Raw genomic sequence first — 22,620 nt, 5'->3', positions numbered from 1 at the left:
CGGATAATATTTTTAAATTTTATATTTACTACTTAAAAAAGTAATCTAAACATATGAATCTCATTAGAAGACTGTTAAAATCTTTACACATCAAAATCAACTAAACAAATTCTCATACTCATAATTGTCATGGATTAATTACTAACATAAAAAAGATCAACTGCAGCTTAAAAAAGCACAAGGCCAACATTGTATGATTTATTTGTGGATTGGGCCATGGAAAATGGGCTGTTATAACATAGGCCCATTAGAATTCACAATAGTAATGGTCCTCCCTCGCTCGCTCCATTGACTGTGTGTGTGGGAGTCTCTCTGTCTTCGAAGAGAGAGAGAGAGAGAGAGAGCAATGGCTGCTGCAGAAGAAGAAAGCGCTGTGAAGGAGCCTTTGGATCTGATAAGGCTGAGCCTCGACGAGCGCATCTATGTCAAGCTCCGTTCCGACCGTGAACTTCGCGGCAAACTTCATGTATCTTCGTTTCCTATTCCATTACTCTCCGCACCTCTTTTCTTAGCTTCTTCTTTGCGTGCCCTACTTCACTTCAAATTTGCCTTCTTTACGATTTTAAGCTCGTAGCTTTCTGTTTGCTTTCACTGCGTTCATTCTTTTACTTGAGTAATAGCTTCACAATGAGAGTCGCAACAAAAAGGGGGAACTTTTTAGGGCTTTTAAATTAGTGATTTAAAATTTCAAATATCTCGTTTTGGATATTGTTCACGTTCCCTAATTAGTCCATTTTGGGTTTGCAAACATGAATTTTCAGGCTTACGATCAGCATCTTAATATGATCCTTGGTGATGTTGAAGAAATTGTTACTACTGTTGAAATTGATGATGAAACATACGAAGAAATTGTGAGGGTAAGTAAGAAGTTGTAATGAGCAAGGTTGTCGTCTATATCAGCACAAAACAAAACATAGAACTGTGCATCATTACTGGAAAATTTGATTGATTACATACTACTGCTTAGTAAGAAAACATTATACTATATATTATACAGATTTAAGATATCATCAGAAACTTCGTTGAATGAAGTTTAACTTTGGGACCATTATTGGAATGTAGAAATGTCATCAATTTGTCTAAAGCCGATTTGTTTTGCTATTTTGGATTTTGTTCATATATATAGGGAATGCACAATTTCATTTCAACATAAGCAAACTAATGCATGTTTTATTTATTATTATTATTATTATTATTATTATTAAGAGGAAGATGCTTTCCTCTGAATGAGTTGTTTTTGCTTGTGATTTCAGACGACAAGGCGTACTGTTCCTTTCTTGTTTGTTAGGGGAGATGGAGTGATATTGGTTTCCCCGCCGCTGAGGACTGCATGACAATTGACATGGAGGGAATCTTTGTATTCATTTTAATGAAGATTATCAATCTTGCTGAAAATGTATTAGCTTGTTAAGATAGTGGTTATGATTAGATTAGTCCCTTAATTGCCGTGTTTGCTAGTGGTTCATTTCTGTTTGAGACAGATTTTAGTTTTATTGAGCATGAGAATCACAGCATGTACATGACTAGACTCTTGGTGGCAGTGCAGCATTGTCTTTACTTCTAAGCTGCTCTATAGATATGATTCTTGATAAGTCTCACTTCTTGAAAGAGTTGATACCATTATGAGAGAAACTAGTATGCCTTAATGCTATAAGATTGAAACTATTACAACCAGTTGAAAGAAAAGGATGCAGTTATCCTTCTTTCATTAATATCCATGTTATCTCAATCAATTTATTCTTTATTCACAATTTGTTCTAAGATGCATGGATTGAGTGCATGGCGAAAGGACACTCTTTAGGGTGATTCCTACTTGGCCTCAGCAGCATAAAGAGCTTTGATTTCCTCAACATCATCGTAGCTTCCAAGGAATATGGGAGATCTCTCATGTAACTTCTTAGGAATCAAATCAAGTGCCTGTTAACATACATAGCCAATATGTTACTTCTTTGCAAATTAACTCCTTCACAAAACCATGCAGCAAAAATGGAGGGAGCGAGAAGAAAAAAAATATTTTTTAAAAAAAAAAGTTCTTAAAAACCAGTAAATTACCCGTTGTTTGCCAGTGAATGCTTGTCCCCCTGCTTGTTCCATCAAAAATGACATTGGAAATACCTCGTATAGTACCCTACACACAAAACAAGCTAAATTAAGGTTCTTTCTTCATCTTGGTCGTCTTCTTCTTCGTTTGGCTCCATATATAGAACAAAAGTAAGAATATTAAATTATTAATAATGCAGGGGCAATAAAAAAAATTAGTAATGCAGGGCTTGACATACCGCAGTTTTCCATTAGGACTCTTTTTATCAGCAGGGTACAAAAAGATACCTCCATATAGCAATGTTCGATGAACATCAGCTACCATACTGTTAATGTATATAAAACTATGTTAGAAGAGAAGATGAGTGGCAATGAATAATCACACATGTTGAGAAACCATGATACCTTCCAATATATCTTAGAGACTTTGGTGATGAACCATCTTTGGGGAACTTGCATCTCTCCACATAACTTAAGGAAAAACATGATTTGCAATATTGTCAAAAGTTGCAGCATAGTTTCCGAAAGGGGAAAACATTTTTACTATAAACAATTCAGAATTCAAACGTACAAGGCAGTAGGACCATCCCAGTTCTTAGCATTTCCTTCATTCACTGAATAAATCTTGCCTTTCTTTGGGATCTGCAGAGTAATAGTAGTAGCTTAGCTTGCATTGCATAACGTGTTTGAAGTTTGAACAGATTGAAATTTGTATCCAAATACATTGACTAACGAATTTATAAAAAAGTAACCAACAGATAAAAGTGAACATATTTGTCATCGATGAATGAGCAGAAATAGTAGTACTACCTTGATGTCAGGGTGAGTTAGTATGAACTCACCAAGTGATGGGTCAAGCGTGAAACCATTAACACCACTACCAGTGGTTAACACAAACTGCAAAAATCAAAATCATCATCATATCTCAAATTTTAGAATAATCAAAGAGTTGTTTAATTAGTGATGAATTAAGTGTATGATGATGATACCGTGCAAGAGCTTCCATACATACAATAACCAGCAGCCAACATGTTCTTGCCAGGTTGCAAAACATCTTCTAGTGTTGGTTCATTCACATCGTTCACCATATAAATCCCAAATATCTACATCAAGAAAACACAAACTTGAACACCACCTTATAAGTAACATAAAATATGTATTCTTTATTGGAATAATCATCCAACTTATCTGGTTTATTTGAGACGTTGACTTTAGACATGAAGATATATTTGTTTCCTATCTATAAGATAAGAATATAATTATATAAGATCTGAATTATTTGACACCTTATTAAATGGTAACAAGCCTAAACCATCCAGACAATAAAAAATATAATAATTCATGTGTGCATACACATTCCGTGTGGATGCAAAGTATACTAAATTCATACGTATAAAATTGATAAAATATAGAAAATTTAGTATATTAACCAATATTAACCAATTATAACTTTAATTTTTATGTCGAAGACAACCAATTATGTATTACCATATTAATAAAAATAATTAATATAAAAATATATTACTTAAAAAATAATTTAAATACATGAATCTACGTGCAAATGCATCAAAAATTAAACTCATCAATTATTAGACAAATGTTATTAACACTATCTATATATGTGGAATTGCAGGTAAGAAAGGAAGATGATAGGTACGGTGCCAATTGAAACGCCACAATCAATGTTAGAGGAACCATCCAAAGGATCAAAAACGACGCAGTACTTTCCACGCAAAGAAGGCTCCACGAAGGTTGCTTCCTCGTCTTCTTCCGAAACCAATATGCTCTGTTAACGAAGAAAAAAGAACAATCGATGATGAAAAGAGAGGCAAATAAATCAAATCAAATCACATGAATGAATGAGTGAATGAACGAACGAACGGATCTTACAGTTCGGCCACTGCTAATCAAGGCCTTGATGAAGACTTCATTGGAAAGCACATCCAGTTTCTTCTGCTCTTCACCCTTTCATGTTCAATTCAAAGCACCAAAAGAGCATATAAATGAAATGAAATTCAAATCGAAATGAAAACGAAATGCAAATCCAGCCAAATTTAGATATATTGCCTGAACGTTAGTCTCTCCAGCAAGTCCAATGAGTTTGGCGAGACCAGCCTGCGATGCATGAAATGAAATGAAATTACATGAAATGAAATGAAATGAAAGTGAATTAGGAAATGAATTTAATTAAGGTACCTTGTTAACAGAAGAGCAGACGAACTTGCAAGCAAGAACAATGTGACTGAGTAAGATGGTGAAGTCACCGCGCGATTCAGGGTGCTTTGACTGTTCGTTGAGCACGAATCGTGTTATGGTCATCAGGTCCGTACGGTGTGCATCTGCGCTGTGGTCCATTCTCTTCAAGCTTAGTGACTCAGATTTTGATGCTGCGGTTGGGTTTTTTTGAGTTTTCAGTAATAGAAGTGACGGAAATTCAACGAAGAAGAAAAGGAGGGGGTTTATCTATCTGATCCCACTTTTGACACGTGGCAACACGCGCTAACTTCCATTATACTCTTTTCGATGTGCGTGCCACTGTCAGCACTCTCTCATCCTTGCATTCCTTCGTTATCATCATGTCCCTTTCTTCCTACTCAGATTTTTGGGGAAAAAAAAATTAAATAAGAGGAATTAATTAAGTGAAGTACGTATACGATGTCACGTTTTCTAAAATTAACGAATAAGGGAAGAGAATTTAGAGAAGAGTGTTAACTACTCAGCAAGTTTTATGATTTATAATTTTTTTATTAAAGATAGAAGATTCGAATTCGCAACTTCTTAATTGAATATAGAAAAATTATGTTATTTGAGTTATAATTCATTAGTTTGTGATTTATAGTTATTAGTTAATCATTATTAATATTTTTAATAGTATAAAATTTTATCTAATAATATAAAATTACTTATTTTTTATGGTTAAATACTAATAAAATTTTAATAAAAATACTGACCTTTTAAATTTTTTTAAAGTTAAATTTTAAAATGATCTTTTACATAAAAAAAAATTCTTATGCAATAAAAATAATAATAATAATAATAATAATAACATGTATTATATATAATATTTTAAATTTAGTATATATATATATAGAGAGAGAGAGACATCAGAGTAAAAAAATTACCAATATACATTATTATTACTATTTGTATTAAAATTATGAAAGCTTAACAATATTAAAATATTAAAAAATGTAACTAAATCTCATTTAATTTAGGAAAATTGAGTAATATTAGAGTTAGTTTGGTTTATTTATGTCATTTGTTCTTATAAATTTAAATTTAAAATTGGAAACATTAAAATATTCTTATCTTATTCTTATAAGATTATATAAGACTAAATTTTTATAGTGGTCTCCCGGATTCGGTTCATGCACTCATTTAGTCCCTAAAAGAGTAATTCTTTGCATACAAGCGATTAAGGTTTGTAAGCCTTACAAGTTCAATTAAAACTAACGCTCAAAACACGCTTCCAACCATTCTTCTTCCTCTTCGTTTTCTCCTTCTTCTTTTCTTTCGTTTCTTGCCTTCTCTTTCTCCTTCTTCTTCTTCTTCTTGCTGCACGTTTTTTTTCCTCTTACTCTTCTTCTTCTCCTTTTCTTTCGTTTCTGCACGTTCTTCTCCATCGTCTTCCTCTTCTTCTTCATTTACGTTCTTTTCTCTCTGTTTTATCTTTTTTTTTTCGATTTTTCATGGTGAAATCGTTTTTGAAGAAAAAGAAGCAGTAGAAGATGAGGAGGAGAAAGAGAAAGAGTTCTGAATTATGTATAAGATGTATTTTAACGAATTTTGGGTGTATTTCTTTAAATCTTTTGGGTGTATTTTCTATAATCGTTTGGGTGAATTCCTGTAACCATTTGGGTGTATTTTTGTAATCCTTTGGGTGTATTTCTGCAATCATTTTGGGTGTACTTCTGTAATCGTTTGGGTGTATTTCTAAAGTTTCATTATCTTCAAAAGGATTACAGAAATACACCCAAATGATTACGAAAAATACACTCAAAGTATTTAAGTAATACACCCAAAATTCGTTGTATAATTCTGAACTCTTTCTCTTTCTCCTCATCTTCTGCTGCTTATTCTTCTTCAAAACGATTTCAAAGCTTGATTTCAGAAATCATGAAAATCGAAATAAAAACGAAAAAGAAGAAGAAGAAGAAGAGGAAGAGGAAGAGGAAGAAGAAGAAGAAGAAGAGGAAGAGGAAGAGGAAGAAGAAGAAGAAGAAGAAGAAGAAGAAGAACCGTTCTGAGTGTAGCGCTTTGAAAACAGGAAACGTTGAATAACGCATTAAAAGGCCTAGTAACTTGTAAAACTTGTAAGTCAAAAAGACTTGTATGTGTAGCACTCCTCTCCCTAAAATTTTAATTGCACTATTTATATCTTTTAGATTGTGTTCCGAACTACATAACGGTCTTTTACTGAAATTTCGGTGTGACTCAGCAACGACCTTGCTTATGTGGTACAATCATTGCCACGTAGGACCTCATTGTGGACGGATGACGTGGATAGTTCTTTGAAATTTTTCAATTTAGTTCATGTCCTCTTTTTAAACCCTAAAATTTCGTCTGCCTCCCCTCAATCTGATTCTCTCCATCAACGTCTCCTTCTTTATCTCTTGTCTACACCAATAGCCGTCCCCAATGAGAGAAACTGGGAGCCACGTTGCAGAAAGCTCGAATCGGTCATCGTTGACAAAAAACTGGACAAAAAGCACAACGCAAAGCAGGCATGGGCGGATTCCGGATTGATGCGGCTGTGGTTGTCGCTTGGTGCTTAGGTGGTCAGCGACGGAGACACATTCTAACAAGCCCTTCTTTGGTTGCCCCAACTATAATGTGAGTGAAGGTAACTAATTTGTAATCCAATGCCTTGATTTTTTTTGTGTGACATTAATTTGTGGAGGGATATTTGCAGACAAGTGGAAAAAAAATGGTATGATTTATTCGTCTAGGCAGATTATGTGCAAGAGGAGCTGCTTGAAAAAGCTGTTCCATGATGTTGGTGAAAAAAAATGAACTTTGCATGGCGGGTGGGCAAGATGGAAGCAGACATTAGAAATCTGAAATTCATTACTCAAGTTCTTGAGTTTGGGTTGTTGGTAGTTGTCGTTTTTATAGCAATGGTGCTATTAAAGGGTTGAGAACATGGCAATGTCCTAGTGTTAAGTTTCACTTCTTCTATGGGTGCTTAAATTCAGGAGTCTTGCACCTTTCATTGGGTCCAGTGTTGTAGAGAAAGTTGGCGGTGGTAATCTTCTTCTAGCAGGTAATTTTGTAGGTCTTGTGGCTGGTTCAGCATTTAGTTCAGTGAACTACACAAAACACAAACAACAAATGAAAATCCAAACTCATCATCCACTAAACTTTTTTCAGAGTTATTAGTGAAGAATTAATAAAAAAATATATTAAAGAATTAATGTTAAACTTTCTGAGAATCGTCTGGTTCAAAACAACTTGGCTGTGACAGTTCAATCTCTGAAGCTTGATCAATAGGAATAGAATTGGTTGCAATCAGAATATTGTTTGTAACAGTAACAGTAGTTGTACCAGTAACAGTGGCAGTTACAGTGACCTGGGCAGTAGTAATAGCAGCAGGTGTGGACGAAATAGCGGTTGCAGTGACCTGGGCAGTAGCGTTCTTAGTGTCTTTAGCAGCCTTTGCAGCTGCAGCGACGTTGTTGAAACATATCAACAAGTAAAACCCTAACAACATATGAATTTCAACAAATTTTGAATGCATCATGTAAGAGTAACTTAAATAATCGTCTGTCCGAAGAATGAAAAATGATCCAAAAAATTGTAAAAAAAAAAACTGACCTTGAAGCTAGATTAAAGGGTTCCTCAATCTTTGCTTCAATGACTTTTCACAGACCTTCTGCCAAGTTCAGTGCAACAATGGTAAGAAAGCAGCGAGCAAGCAGCAATGCCCTAGGCTATCGCCATTGTCTCTGATTATGGAGGAGGAGACCAAACGTTAAGAGAGATGAGAAATTATGAAAAAGACGTAACGAATATCAAACTTTTTATCCAAGCAACCATTACATTCACTAGAAAAACGTTTCACCATGAAACGACGTCATTTCGGAGGTCCTACGTGGCAGTGGCTATGCCACACAAGCAAGGCCGTCACTGAATCACGTTGGAATTCCAGTGGAGGACATAAATAGGCAATTGAAATTTCAGGGACTAAATTGATGCACGAGCTGAATTGGGAATGCTATAGAGATTTAGTCAATTATATAATATTAAAATTAGAAATTTGAATTTAATTTAAAAACAAAAAACGGTTGTAACGACATTTCGAATTTAAATCTAAATCCCTGCACGATCCTGATATTTTTTATAAAAAGGAGAGTAACACACTCATTTAACCCTACTAAAAGTCTAAAAACTCTGATTTGGAGGCTAGAGTGTCATTCCAGTCCCATTCCCGTATACACAACCAGATTCTGAATTTAGCATTGCTGAGATATGGGTGGAGTTGATCAATGGACAAGCATACATCAAGATTTGTTGAACCAAATTACAAAGCGGTTCTATTCATACGATGAATACCTTCAATTTCGATTCGTCTGCAAGCAATGGAACTTCAATCTTCCACAGAACCCCAGTGGCAACAAAGTTCCGTGGCTGCTATTGCCTATTGCTACTGCTGCTGCTAAGAGATCTTCCAAAAAACCTAAGATATATGAAGGTACCATTTCAAAATTAACTGAGAGACGAACCCGTATCTTTGAAGAGGAGGAGATTTACTATCTTACAATGCCAGAGCTGCAATACAACAAAATTTGTGGATCTTGTCATGGATGGATAATAATCGTATTAATATACGAAGGCACCATACAAATGTTAAATCCATTTACAAAGGTTAGCTTCGATCTTCCTCCAATTTCAACTCTTCCCAATGTAATTGATATTCATGGTGACAAATGCACTTTTAATTTTGAGAATAGGGTTGGCACTCTAGATACGATTTCAATGCATAAAATGAATGTTTGGAAGGTTATTACGAATTCAGCACCTAACAATGATCGTTACAATGATTTTATGGCCGTGATCATATACGGATGTGGTATAAAATTGGCCTTTTACAAGCCCAATAATCCGAGATGGATCAAGTTTCCAACAAATCATAGGTGTATTGTAGATGTCATATTTTTTCAAGAGAAGATATATGCAGTGGGCTATGACTTCCAGATATATGAATTTGATATAAAGGAAAAATTAGAGCCAGTGAGAAGAATTTATGAAGGGACACCTCGTCATGGCTATGAGCCCTTAATTTTCCATTATAAATATTTGATTGGTTGTGATGATGGAAGATTATTGATGCTCGTACGACATATTGTTTCTAGGAAGCGAACATTGCGTCTGAATATGGAGACTATCGGATTCGATATTTATAAATTGAATAAAAATGCAAAAGTATGGTCAAAAATATATAACTTAGAGAATTACGTATTAATAGTTGGACTCAATTCTTCGATTCAGATATTGGCAAGCAATTGCAAAGGAAATAAGATCTATTTTAATGATAATGGATTAAATCCATCGAATTCGAATGGTGTTTGGCATCATGACATTGGCATATTCAATTTGGAAGATGGTAGCTGTAAAAGAGTATTATCAGCTCTTAATTTTTTTTGTTCTCCTATTTGGATATTACCCTAGCTTAATCTTTTTTTTTTTTGGACTTTTTATTTGTACTTTTGGATCTAGGCATGTTTGCCTTATTTTTGTTATTAGCATACAAGTTTGATATATAATGGTGAAATATATTTAATTATTTTAATTAAATATTATTTATTTGTGTGCGTATCTATACTATTAAGTTTCTATCATAATAAGATGGTGTGCATTCTTTTATTCTGAGTATAATTCTCTGCTAATGCTAGGTTCCTTTTTGAAAATTGGCCAATTCAACCAAACATATTAAGAGGAAAAACAAAACTCACACTATTTGATGTAATAAAAGATATTAAAGAAAGAATTGAAAGATATAGAGGTAAACGTGTTGGTATTTTCAATGGCACTTTTTGTATACAAATCCAGACATGATCCCTTCAAATATTCTCCTCCTCTTACACACAAATATATTATAGTACCTGAACAGAGATATTAAATCTAAAATAATTCAATCAAAATTTTTTCTCTAATTTAACTATCTTTCACATTATTAGCGACAAATTTTTTCGACGAAATAGGTTACTAATATGAAAAATACTACGCATTTTTTAAATTTTAATTTTTGGTCTTTTTTTAAAGAGTTATCATTATTTAATTAATTTAAATATACACTTTTATATCTTAATTGTTCAAAACATTAAAAATATTATTTTTTTAAATTTAATAAAAGATAATATTTAAAAAATACTTAATTATACCGAATTAATATATACTATTATTAGCGACGAATAATATCCGACGATAGAAGTGGTATTCCTAACTGTCAGTAAATATATCTAAAATTCGTTGCCAATTAATTATAAGTGGAATGCAACATTTAGTTTCAGCCAATTAGCAACTTCTATAAAATCCGCCATTAAATTTTCGATCATTAAAGTTCTCGCTTATTGGTACGAGGAGGATACAGTGATGAAATTTTTAATAAAACATTTTATCCATCACTAGAATTTGTAAAAAAAAGTCGCACACTAATTTTTCCATGCTAATTAGGTTAAATCCTGGCAAAAGTTCATTACTAACGTGAAAGATTTCAATAGCAACAACAAGTATTTAGGATGAATTAAATTTAAATAGAATTCTACATATACTTTTCTAACTTTATTTAGTCTCGTCCGATTCAATTCAAATCAAAACATATTTTATAAATATCATTAATTTAGTCAACTTATTGATTATGCTTTTTAGGAAGTAAATAACACGCTTACTAAGTTACTATCTAACGTATAAAAAATACGAAAATGTTTAGGAGACACGAATTTTTAGCCTAAAACTACTTTATTTATATCACTTTTTTTTTCAAAGATATATTTTTTATTGCATAAACAAAAAACTTTACACCTGGCGTACATTAACATTATTATATATAATAATATAATATACATATACCTTACACGCATATACAACCTTAATTTCATTAATTGGATGAATATCAATATCATAATTGCCTTCAAAACTACTGGATCAATATCATTTAATTAGTATTAATAATATTTTATTTTTCTTTAAGAACTATCATACATTTATTTCTATATTGGGTAAATAATTTACATTAACAGTAATAAAATCATATCCATATTTATTGACTTATTGTATATGCTGATTTTATTTTATAGTATATAATTTGCTCACTCTTCATGTTTTCTCCAAAATAATTTTTAACATTAAAACTCCCAAAGAGCAGAAAGCATTTTTTTTTAATGGAAAAATTTTCACTCATCTCAATTTTGTAAATGTTCAATCCTTATTCACTGTATAAAACTTTTTTATAAGCATTGCCTTAGTTTTTTATTTATTATTTATATTTTTAAATTTTTTTCCCGTTTATCACAATCTTTGTCAAGTATCAACCATCCTATTAATTTTTTCTATATTATAGCATTTGAATTTGACCATCTTATTTAAAAATTGATTCATATTTTCTATATTTTATATTCTATTTTATATTTATAAAAGTCAGTTTATAAAAATATAAGTTGCACAGTGAAATTTGTAAAAATATCTTTAACTTAACATTTAATTCTACACACATAAACATTTATAATTTCATACTCATAACATTTATAATTTCATATATATAATTTTCATAATTAATGTGTTTTTACAATTAATATTACTCAATTCAAAATGATGTATTCTTTAAATTACCTCACATGTATATGTGCTAATGAGTCATGATTTCAAATTATTTTATATTTTTATTTAAATATTAATATTATACTTATTTATTAATTTTAATCTCATCAGTTAATAATTACATTTTAAAATTTATTTCATAAATTTTTTCATGTTTCATTTCTATTTTTTTATAACATATAGTCTTTATGTATAATATAAATTATATAATAATTTATTAAAATATCTCTAATTTAACCTCTATAATTCAAACATATAATATCCATTAAACCTATCAATGGATGCTCGCCATTATAATAATCTTAAAATGAGTTCTAAACTTCTAATACTATGAAGTGCTAATGTGATGGTTGCTACAAATTAAAAATACTAATTTTGTAGCTTTCATTATTCATGAGTGGTGCAAGCAAGATAGGTATCTATCAACTCAGTGCCCTTCTATGTTCCCAAAACCAGCTATACATAGATGGGGTTTGCTATGGTGTCTATATATAGTTGCCTCACTTACCAAAGAAAAAAAAACTTAATTTAAAAAAAATATAAAAAATAATAATTTTTAAATATTTAAAATTTATTATAAAACATAAGTTCGACAAATTTAACATCAAATTCATAAGCATAGTTATAAAAATCAAACTAGATTGATCGATTCGACTGAAAAATGGATAAACTAAATCTTAAGTTAGTTCGATTTATTTTTTAAATCGTATAAAAAAGAGAACTAACGTAAACCGATAAGAATCAAAATAAACCAATCAAAATTGACGAAAATCGATACAAATCGGTCTAACCGAAATAGTCTGTTTGAAAAAAAATTTCAAAATGTCTCCACCAGTTTTCAGTTTTCACTTGTCACTCAACCATTATGTTTCTTAACACTGTATGTGACAAATATTAATTATATAGTGTACATTTAATTACATAATTTTATAAATATATAATTTAATTTAATTTTGTATTCTTTATTTTTTAAATTAATTATATTTAATTATATATTATTATTAATATAAATATAAATTTCACTAAACATTTATTAATCTGCTTGATCTATTTTAATGTTAGTATTGTAATTAAAATTATTTATTTTGATATTAGTGTTAAAATCTACTAATATTATAGTTAGATGATAAGCCTTTTGAATTAATTGTTATTTTTATTGTGTCAAATTAAGATACTTTTGTAGTATTATTGATAAATTTTATGGTTTTTTTATATTAATTATTTTTAGAAATTGAGACTTGATTTTTTTATAAAATATTAGTGAAGATATGTGTTTTAAATTTTAGTTTTAAGTTTTTAATTATTTTATATTTTTTATTTATATGAGACCGATTTTATCGGTTTAACAAGCAATTTATCGATTAAACCAATAAATCAGTAAACTAATAGTTTCATTGGTTCGATCACTAATTCGGTTATAACAACTATGCTTATAGAAAAAATTTTGCCTACATATATATGACTGGGAATAGATTCTCTCAATTATTAAAAAAATTAAAAATTTAAAGTATAATTTTTAACTCTTTATTATTTTTTTCATATTTATTTTTGTCTTATTTATAAAATTAATAATAAAAAATTATATTTTACTCCATCCATGGTTAAAAAAAGAGGATGCATTACCATGATCTGGTGTCGTGTAAGATGGATCAAGAAACCAACGACATTGCTTGCCCAATTTGACAAGTGCCCCCAAAAGCAACTACCTCCATTTATCACTATTAGCAAGTTATATAGTTCGAATGAAAATTTTATATAAAATTAGAGTAGTAATAAAAAACGTGAAATATAAAATCATAAGATAATTAGTAAAATCGTATGATTTTATAAAATAATCATAACTAGTTGATTTAATTAAAATTATAATATTTATAATTGTATGAGTTAAATTAAAATCCTAACTTTTTAGATATATTCATAATTAAGCACGTGTAATGTTGTGTATTATTTGTCTTCCCTATCTTTTTTCTTTTACTTTATTCATGTAAAAAATATAATAAAAAAGTGATATTATTAATTGAAATTTAAAAATGGTCAAATCTATTATTTTCATTTTTATTTACAGATAATATTTATTTTGGTCAACAAAAATTAAATGAATGAATTTATATGTTCTTTAACTTTTAAATATACTTTACTCTAAAAATTTAATTAAAAATAATAAAAAATAATTTTTCCAATAAAAAATTTGTCAAAAGATTAAAATATCCGATTTAAAATTTTTTAAAAATTAATTTAAATGTCTACTATACTTTTAATTACGGTCAATATGATCCACGTATTTCTAAGTTGATTCATGTAATTTAATTGATATCTATCGAGTTTGATTTAATTAAATTCTATCAAACAATATCAGACACAATATTAAATATGTCAATTAAGTAGCCATGACAAACCAAGATAATATTTAAACAAAATGATCGAGTACTTCTAAGGTGGAAAAATTAGATAAATAAAAAAATAAAAAATAAATATTTTTAAATTAAAATAATTTAATTTACATATGATAGAAATTATAAATTTAGTATTAATTAATTACTTACTTTATATTTATAATTCTTTTCATTTTAAAAGATTTTTTTCTATATAAAAATACTATATATACATAAAAAATAAATGACTAAATTAATTACTATCTATTTATATATGATAAAAATTTAAATAAATTAATTTTATATAAAGTTGATAACGAGAGTCGTTAAATAATAATTTAGTCAAATATATTAAATTATTTAATAATTAATTTAGTCAAATTCATCAATTTTTTCACCAGTACACATACATAAATAAATTTTCAAATAAATTATTTTAAAAATTACCTATAAATTTAATTAGATTAATGTGCAAAATTTGTTTCCTATAAACGGAGGACAGAAGCATGAAAAACGCTTCTCTCTGCATTAATGGGAAGAATCCATATCCCGTCCCGGTAGAAGCACTCAACATACAAAATCTGCAAAAATCAAAACCAGCCACAGCGAATTCTCCAAAATACCCTCACATTCTTCCTTAATTCACCTACTTCACAGCCGCTGCACTATTCCCTTTAACTCAGGGTTACATAGTCAATTCACATCCAAGTTCCTCTACAAAAAACCAACGCTGCAGATTATTCTCCACAACGATATCGTTTCAACCAGCATTAGCTCCTCGCCACCGGCCAACGGCGCCGCCGAGAACCGTCTCACCATTCGATTTCCATAATTGCCCTTTCCCGGGGCTTTCAAATTCGATTCCACAAACCCTGAAAAAGCGAAAAACCTTCGATTTCGATCGTTAGGGTTTTTCGTTCGATTTGGAAATTCTTTTGAGGATTTAATGGCGGATCGCGAGGAAGAGGATTTGCAAATGGCGATTCGGATGAGCATGCAGCAGCACTCGCCGCCAGAGCCGAAGCGGAGCAAGCCGAGGGACGCCGTCGCAGGGGCCGTATCGGGTTTGCCGGAGGAGTCGCCGGAGGCAAAGAGCCGACGGATGCAACGGGAGCTCATGGCCGCGGCCGCTGAGAAGCGGATGATGGCGATGGCTGCGACGTCGACGGCGACGGTGAATAAGAGCGATTTGCCGACGGCAACGGCAGCGGGTAAAGGCGGGAAGGGCGGTGGTGATGTGGTGATGACAGAGGAAAAGGGGAAAGCCGTGCGTTCGGAAGGTGGGAGTGAGAGGTTGATGAGTAAGGAGCTGTCTGCAGAAGAAGCGAATGAGTTGTTTGCTCTTGTGTTTGGGAGTGAGGTCTCAAAGGGGATTCTAGCGCAATGGTGCAATCAGGGAATAAGGTATTCTCATGGCTAAATTCTGTGGTGAATTCTTTATTTTAAAGTTTTGTTGATAATATTTATTTACATTTTCCTCCAATATGGAAATTTTGTAGTTAATTTGCATTGTGGTTACTGAAAATGTGAATTGATTTAAATTCCAATCTTATATCACGAATTAAGTTCTTATTTATTGTTCAATGGTGAGGTTGAATTATTGAAAGACTCATTCTTATACTTAATTTGAATTTTGTTCTATGTTGAACAATGTGTATATCTAAAGTTCAAAATATGACTTTAGTCCAAAATTGTGCGAGGAAAGTTATTTTGAGATGGTTATTTGGTTTATGAAAGCTTGATGTTGGATGTTTTGATGTATCAAATCATCTGTTGCATGTGGTTTTACTGAATTCAACAAAATGGAAAGGATAATGTTGCCCCCTTTGTTTGTGAATTTTCATGGAAGAAAGGTAAGGGAACTAGTCTGTTCTTTAAGCTGTCAATGAAGAAAAGTGAAGGGGAATTCATTTATACGGCTTGTTATTTACACCCTTTTTGTGTTTTCCCTGTGAGACAAAATACAAATGCAGCATACTGGGGAAAAAAAAAGAAAAAACAAAAAGGAGAAGCTTCATTACTATATAAATTTAAAATAGCCTCATCATGATTTTCCAACTAAATTCACTGAAAAACAACATGAACTAATGACTGCAATAGGATCTTTGCATATATGCCACCAATGTGCAGATAGAGAAACGCCACATGATGACATGAATGCAAGTAATTTCACCGTGGTGTATAATTCATTAATAGATTACTTTTTTAATTGTCTAAAAAAATTATACCATGCATGTCATCCTTTTCTAGAAGGGTTTTGAATTCTTTCTTTCATGTACTTTTAAATTATAATACGTTTATCTGCCTACTTCTTGATGCTATTACCATGTAAACTTTCCTATAGGTTTAGCTCTGATCCAGAAACATCAATGGGACTAGTGCAGCATGAAGGTGGGCCATGTGGCGTTTTGGCAGCTATACAAGTAATGGTCCCCGTTTTTTAGTTTTTTTTTTTTTTGGAAGCTGTTGAATTCTGTTTGTAACTGTTCAATATCGTTTTGACATCCAGTCTTCCATCTATTGAAAGCTGAGTCCTATTAATATCCAGTGCTACAAACATCATTTGTGTGTGTGTGTGTGTGTGTCGTCATTCTGAAATTGTAATATGTAATACCCCAAATATCACAATGTTCAACATTCTCAGATAATAAGTTTGAAGTTTGGTAACTTGAATATGATGGGTACTACTCCTGTTATTGTTTTAATTTTGTTGTACACCACTAGAATGGGATCCTTGGAGTAACGGTTGAGTTATCTCCATGTGACCTCAAGGTTAGGCTGCATACATTACACCTTTTGGGTGTGACCCTTCCCCATACTCTGCGTTAATGCGGGATGCTTGTGTACTGGGCTGCCCTTTTTTCATGAATTCTGTGTTCCCTGTGTATATATTTTAGGTTTAAATAAATGGATTTTAATTATGCCCTGCTTTGCTTATTCTCGGTTTCTTGATCTTTGACCCAAATCATCCAACCAATAAATTAATATCAGTTTTATTTTGCTTGGTCTGTGTGAGCATGTATTGAGATGTGCTAATGTGCATTATTTTTTTTCTCTTTCCTCTTCATTTGTTTCTTCTACTGATACATATAATTTCTAGAAGCATTTTCTTTTGTGCTGATGTAACATGTTTTTCCTTTTAACTTTGCAGGCATTTGCGCTCAAATACATTCTTTTCTTCCGTAATGAGTTGAAAGATGCATTATTCATGCCACAGAACCGGGTCTTGAGGGGATCGTCTTCTAAAAGTCAATCTGTTCCATCAAATGTTTTTTCTTCACTTACTGAAGATCTAAAAGTAAGGTGATTAACTTATTCCTGATCAGTCATTTTTGTTAACTAGGTAAATGCATTAATTTTAGAGATCTAGTTCTTGTCCTTTGTACTAAATTATGTCAATATCTTTTATATGTAATGGTTTTAATGGGGATATGAGGGGGGTTTGGTATTTCCTAAAATACCTTCCATTATATATAATTCATAAAAAAAATATTTATTTGTTGACCTTTATACATTGGCATATTAAATAAGCATCAAACAAAGATTACCATAAGGTGTCCTCAAATAAGTTTTGTTTTTCCTTCCATTTCGTTTCATCTATTAATCTCATTGAGCATTGGTTATGAAAATCAAATGTCTTTCTACATGCTTCATTGCTTTTTAGTTTTTTATGTTGACAGGTATACCCTTTAATGGTAACATGCGCTTTCTTCATTAATTGTTTTATTAATTATTTAATATTTTTTTTAACAGTGCCCTTGTAAGAAGCATGAGTGAAATATTGTTCATGTGTGGAAATAATGAAAGGGCTGTGGTTGCAACTCTGAGCATTCTAGGGAGTGACATTCAACATTCTGAAAATCTTTCTAGGGATGAGGTAGCTTGAATTTTCTGTTGATATTGGTAGTGCAACAGCATGTTGCAATAGTCTTTTGCAGTTCTATACTCCTGCTACGATGTTCTTATTGCTAAGTCAGGTCTTGTTTGATGAATAGGTAATTGCAAAAGCACTCGAAGGTCTTTCCATAGAATCCGGCTTGGATCTGCAAAAAGTTCTTAGAATTGAAACATACACGTCGCAAGCAACTGCATTGAAGAGACTTGAAGCAATGATTCCATCATTCCAAAGCCGTATGGGGGCACTGCTTTTCCTGATATCTGCTTTACTTTCCCGGGGACTGGTATGTTCTTTTAGTTGCAATTGCATCTTAAGAATTCCATGACTTGGCTAATTGTAGTGTTGAATGGGATTGTAATTAAAAGCTTTGAATATTCAAAGCTATGCATAGGAAATCTTCATGCTTAAATGATTTTTAATTCTTATTTTTTAGAGTTTCAGAAAAAAGAAAAAAAGGATGAGCTTACACTTCTTACAGATTTGGGGAATATGGTGGCCAATTAAGTGATTAAATGCCATTGAATAATAACTAAGAATTTGCATTTGTTATTTTTTTTAAAATGTGTACGGGTTAACGCTTGCAATATTTTCCTTTCTTGTAGGACTTGGTTCAAGCTGACAGGGATGATCCTAGCCTACCTCTAGTTACTGCTCCTTTTGGGCATGCGTCACAGGTATTTGCAGACAGGCAATTGAAAAATGCTGCTATCCTTTTTACTACTGTGTTTTTGAAATTCTCTGATATAGCATATTTTAAGGTTGTTCTTTTTGGTCGAATTTTTTGTTGTAGGAAATTGTGAATTTACTGCTGTGTGGACAGGCTGTCCCTAATGTCTTTGATGGCAGGATGGATTTAGGTGGAGGAATGTTTCTTAAAGGTATATCCCAGTGTGTAGAAGTTGGATTTCTCACACTGCTAGAATCCCTTAATTTCTGCAAGGTGGGTCAGTATTTGAAATGCCCAAAGTGGCCTATATGGGTTGTTGGGAGTGAATCCCACTACACAGTACTGTTTGCCCTTGACACAAGTGTTCAAAACGAGAACGAACTAGAAGAGAGGGAATCACAGATACGCAAAGCATTTGATGCCCAAGATCAGAGTGGAGGTGGTGGTTTCATTAGTGTGGAGGGTTTCCATCAAGTTCTCAGAGAAACAAATATCAAACTCCCACAAGAGAAGCTTGAGCACCTTTGTGGTACAGGCTTCATTGTATGGAGTGAGTTTTGGCAAGTAATTTTGGATCTTGACAAGAGTTTGGGAGGTTTGAAGGATTCATCGGGACTGATGGGTAAGAAGGTTTTTTATCTCTACCATTTTAATGGGATTGCTAAGTCAGATCTAAATGGCGGTCAATTAAACTTTAGGGGTGAAACTCCATTACAAAGACCCAGACTCACGAAATTGAGAGTTTCGGTTCCTCCAAGATGGACGCCTGAGGAATACATGGCAGATGTGCCGGTTTCATCTTCTTCCGGTGCAACTGAATCTTCTGGGAAAGACACTGAAGTATCAAAACCCGAGCCTTCTCAGCATGCACCTTTGGTAGATTGCATAAGGACTCGCTGGCCGCGTGCCGTATGCAGTTGGTCAGGGGATCCTCCTAGTATAGTCTGAGGGGTTTATATGGGGCCATTTTCCTGTGGTTTTGTAGAAGCAGAAGAGGGTAAGAAAAACATGGTTCAACACCTGCTATGCCGCAAGATTGAAAAGAAAGAGTTGAGGTTTTCATAATTCACTTTGGTGTCGCACTTGAAGGCACCTAATTTGGTTCGGGTATCTTAAATTTTCTCCAATATGTGCAAGGCCCTTGTTCAATGTGGAGCAGTGTATCCGACAAGAACCTTAGATTTTGTCATGTCATTCAAAAGTTTAGAAGGAAGAGTGGTGTTATATTTGTTGTTTAAGCCAAGTTGTAAAGTCCCTTTTAATGCACACTTGGCCGTCTCAGTTAGAAAGAATTTAGTTCTTGGGGGGTTATTGAATAAACTCGAGTATCTCTTTGTTACCGTTGAAGTTGTTGTAATATTAATTTTTTTCTTTATAAATTTTTATCGTTATTGGCTTATGAATAGGGGAATATTAATATTCATATTTGTATTATACTAAAAATGCTTGCATATATGATATGTATATCAAGCAATGCTTGTTTTGTCAGGGTCTCGTTGTTGTAGCATTCTCTGGTGCTAATTGAACTCTCAAGGCCACACCATTCAACTATTAGGGTGTATCTAGATAACGGTAAAAAGTGGGTGGAAATTTCATTGAAAACGATGAAATTTTATTCCCAATTCATTCCAAAAATCAAATACCCCTTATTGGCTTGCTGTACAAACTTCAGAATTCGAAACAAACAAAAATAGAATGGCTTATTATGTAGTTAGTGAACCTCTATACAGTAATGGATTGTGAATGTTTTCACCTCTCCTCTCATCTTCGTACAATCAATACTCTTATTTGAATAGTGGCCTTTTAATACTGTTGAGACAGTTTAGGGGATGAAGCACAAATAATTGCAACTTTGAAAGGGAAACCGTGTTTAATGAGAGATTTAATATATCTTATTTGCAAATCTAGTAAGATGATATTGCATCCAAGATTTAACTTCTTTATCATAAGTTTCAATTATTTATATATCGATACAAGAATATGGCGTCTACATCATGGGTTTGAAAAAAATTCCTCTTATATTGTCCAATGACATAAGAAGATTATTGTCAAAACCTTAACAACTAAAGTTACATCCGTTGTCCTTTTATATTTCAAGTTAAATATATATATCTTGAACCAAAATTGGAGAAAAAAGTTGACTCAACACCTATCCTGTCCGAATCCACATGTTCGGTATTCTAAACATAATAAGAAAGAAAAATATTATTTGTATTATGTTTGTATATATTTCTCTTTTATATTTTGTAATTGTGATATTAAAAGTGATTGATAAGAAGCGAGAGAAAATATAAACTTTGTTCCGTATACAATGAAAAGAAAATGTACAGAAAAGATATATATAAAAAAGTGTGCAAACATAATTTCTCAAGAAAATAGCATATGCCAGAAAAGGTTGTATCATTATCAACATGCAAAGCAATTCAACATGGCCAGTGACCATAGCATATATTGGCATGTTCTTCCTATTGGAACTTTCTCCCTTTTGTGATGTTGCTTTAATTTATTAGTGTATGGAAACAACTCACATAAAAGTCTTTACGTGAATATGATCATTACAAATATTTAGATAATTTAATATTTTTATTAAATTATTAATTTTATTTAAAAATAATTTTATGTAGTCAGTCGAATTCAGGTGAAGTTGATAATTGAGAGTTGTTAGATGATTTCATTGATTTGATTAAATTTTCATCTAACACCTCTCAACTATCAACTTCACGTAAAGTCGACTGCAGTGCAGTTGAGTCTTTATCAATTACAAAAGGCTTTGAAACACTACAAACCCTTACCCTCATTTTATGCTAAGTAACAAGACAACTTTAATTTTCTTCAACTTATATGCTCTCATCTAATCATTTCTAGTAAAAAGACAAGGAAATGCATGAGTGCCTTCCTTTAATACATTGTTGATTTAAGAATATCTTAAAATTTCAAAATAACATATATATCAAATAGGTAGTAAATAACAAAGGGTGTTTATAGAATAATTAACATAATATGACAAAGTAATAATTAAAGAGCACTTGATCCTATCAACTTGGTAAGAGCAAAAGTAATAGCCATGGCCATCCAACCACCAAGAAGAACCCTTAAAGAAGACCTAAAAACAGGAACCTTACCAAGAACAGCACCTAACCAACCAAACAGAACCAAAGCAAAGGTTACAGCAGCCACAACCACACCAAGCCTCACCTTATATTCTCTTATGAAAGAAGCAGAAAGCAATGGCACCATTGCACCAATAGAAAATGCCAAAGCTGATGCTGCTGCTGCTTGTAAAGGGTTTGGCAATCTTTCTTCTTCTTCTTCTTCGTCAGAATTGTTGTTGTTATTGTTTCCTCTTTCTTTGTCCCTCTTCATTTGAGCGAGTTCAACGTCGAGTTGCGAGTAGACAGACACAAACTCACCTATGGCCATGCTGCAAGCGCCGGCAACTAAGCCTGCAAAACCGGTGAGGATCATGGCTTTGATGTCTTGTTTCACTGCTCCAACACCCATCATTAGTGATGCTGTTGAGACCAACCCATCATTGGCTCCAAGAACCGCAGCACGTAGCCATTGAGATCTTCTTGAGTAGTCAAAGAAATCTTCTTCTTCTTCTTCCTCCTTCTTGGTTTCAATGATCTCAAGTGGTGTTGTTGTTGTTGCTTGTTGCTCAAGGTCATTGTTGTTGTTGCTATGAAAGACTTGTTTGTTGGTGTGATTGAGGGAAGCCTGATTTGATGCCATGAAAATGGAAAAGAGTAATAAGAAATTAAACTCTTGATGAATATAGAAAATAATGAACGAAGAAGAAGAAGAAGATGAAGAGTGTCTGTGTGGAG

General features: G+C 32.3%; 5 protein-coding genes across 5 annotated transcripts; 3 read left to right on the top strand and 2 right to left on the bottom strand.

Moving 5' to 3' along the window:
- Nucleotides 1-283: 283 nt before the first annotated feature.
- Nucleotides 284-1,592, top strand: LOC107491632 (sm-like protein LSM3A). Its single transcript, XM_016112519.3, has 3 exons — nt 284-466; nt 762-857; nt 1,254-1,592. Exons 1-3 carry the CDS (start codon nt 347-349, stop codon nt 1,332-1,334), a joined length of 297 nt encoding a protein of 98 aa, XP_015968005.1. The 5' UTR covers nt 284-346; the 3' UTR covers nt 1,335-1,592.
- Nucleotides 1,593-1,620: 28 nt separating this feature from the next.
- Nucleotides 1,621-4,592, bottom strand: LOC107491631 (fructose-1,6-bisphosphatase, cytosolic). The gene is made up of 11 exons (XM_016112518.3): nt 4,237-4,592; nt 4,108-4,155; nt 3,931-4,005; nt 3,698-3,826; nt 3,030-3,143; nt 2,851-2,937; nt 2,612-2,682; nt 2,446-2,511; nt 2,280-2,366; nt 2,053-2,128; nt 1,621-1,917 (listed from the first exon to the last, which is right to left on the bottom strand). The coding sequence occupies exons 1-11, from the start codon at nt 4,393-4,395 to the stop codon at nt 1,810-1,812; spliced, it is 1,020 nt and encodes a 339-aa protein (XP_015968004.1). The 5' UTR covers nt 4,396-4,592; the 3' UTR covers nt 1,621-1,809.
- A 3,916-nt stretch (nt 4,593-8,508) lies between these two features.
- LOC107491467 (putative F-box protein At4g22660) lies at nt 8,509-9,944 on the top strand. Its single transcript, XM_016112305.1, has 3 exons — nt 8,509-9,270; nt 9,529-9,657; nt 9,933-9,944. The coding sequence occupies exons 1-3, from the start codon at nt 8,509-8,511 to the stop codon at nt 9,942-9,944; spliced, it is 903 nt and encodes a 300-aa protein (XP_015967791.1).
- A 4,790-nt stretch (nt 9,945-14,734) lies between these two features.
- Nucleotides 14,735-20,281, top strand: LOC107491633 (uncharacterized). The gene is made up of 7 exons (XM_016112520.3): nt 14,735-15,632; nt 16,573-16,651; nt 17,380-17,531; nt 17,982-18,105; nt 18,224-18,409; nt 18,729-18,800; nt 18,917-20,281. Exons 1-7 carry the CDS (start codon nt 15,175-15,177, stop codon nt 19,739-19,741), a joined length of 1,896 nt encoding a protein of 631 aa, XP_015968006.1. The 5' UTR covers nt 14,735-15,174; the 3' UTR covers nt 19,742-20,281.
- A 1,443-nt stretch (nt 20,282-21,724) lies between these two features.
- Nucleotides 21,725-22,620, bottom strand: LOC107491634 (vacuolar iron transporter homolog 3). The gene has a single exon (XM_016112521.3). It carries the CDS (start codon nt 22,523-22,525, stop codon nt 21,809-21,811), a length of 717 nt encoding a protein of 238 aa, XP_015968007.2. The 5' UTR covers nt 22,526-22,620; the 3' UTR covers nt 21,725-21,808.

This window comes from Arachis duranensis, chromosome 5 (assembly GCF_000817695.3).
Source record: "Arachis duranensis cultivar V14167 chromosome 5, aradu.V14167.gnm2.J7QH, whole genome shotgun sequence".
In the NCBI taxonomy this organism is placed as follows: domain Eukaryota; kingdom Viridiplantae; phylum Streptophyta; class Magnoliopsida; order Fabales; family Fabaceae; genus Arachis; species Arachis duranensis.
Note: the sequence above shows the minus strand (reverse complement) of the source record. Positions and strands in the feature narration are given on the sequence as shown.

Coding starts and splice junctions, on each gene's coding strand:
- LOC107491467 (XM_016112305.1), top strand. CDS start 8,509: ATGGGTGGAGTTGATCAATGGACAAGCATACATCAAGATTTGTTGAAC. Junction 9,271..9,528: donor TAAAGGAAAAATTAGAGCCA/GTGAGAAGAATT, acceptor TCTTCGATTCAG/ATATTGGCAAGCAATTGCAA.
- LOC107491632 (XM_016112519.3), top strand. CDS start 347: ATGGCTGCTGCAGAAGAAGAAAGCGCTGTGAAGGAGCCTTTGGATCTG. Junction 467..761: donor AACTTCGCGGCAAACTTCAT/GTATCTTCGTTT, acceptor ATGAATTTTCAG/GCTTACGATCAGCATCTTAA. Junction 858..1,253: donor CATACGAAGAAATTGTGAGG/GTAAGTAAGAAG, acceptor TTGTGATTTCAG/ACGACAAGGCGTACTGTTCC.
- LOC107491634 (XM_016112521.3), bottom strand. CDS start 22,525: ATGGCATCAAATCAGGCTTCCCTCAATCACACCAACAAACAAGTCTTT.
- LOC107491633 (XM_016112520.3), top strand. CDS start 15,175: ATGGCGGATCGCGAGGAAGAGGATTTGCAAATGGCGATTCGGATGAGC. Junction 15,633..16,572: donor TGGTGCAATCAGGGAATAAG/GTATTCTCATGG, acceptor ACTTTCCTATAG/GTTTAGCTCTGATCCAGAAA. Junction 16,652..17,379: donor GCGTTTTGGCAGCTATACAA/GTAATGGTCCCC, acceptor TTAACTTTGCAG/GCATTTGCGCTCAAATACAT.
- LOC107491631 (XM_016112518.3), bottom strand. CDS start 4,395: ATGGACCACAGCGCAGATGCACACCGTACGGACCTGATGACCATAACA. Junction 4,006..4,107: donor CTGGAGAGACTAACGTTCAG/GCAATATATCTA, acceptor TGAACATGAAAG/GGTGAAGAGCAGAAGAAACT. Junction 2,938..3,029: donor TGTATGGAAGCTCTTGCACG/GTATCATCATCA, acceptor TGATTTTTGCAG/TTTGTGTTAACCACTGGTAG.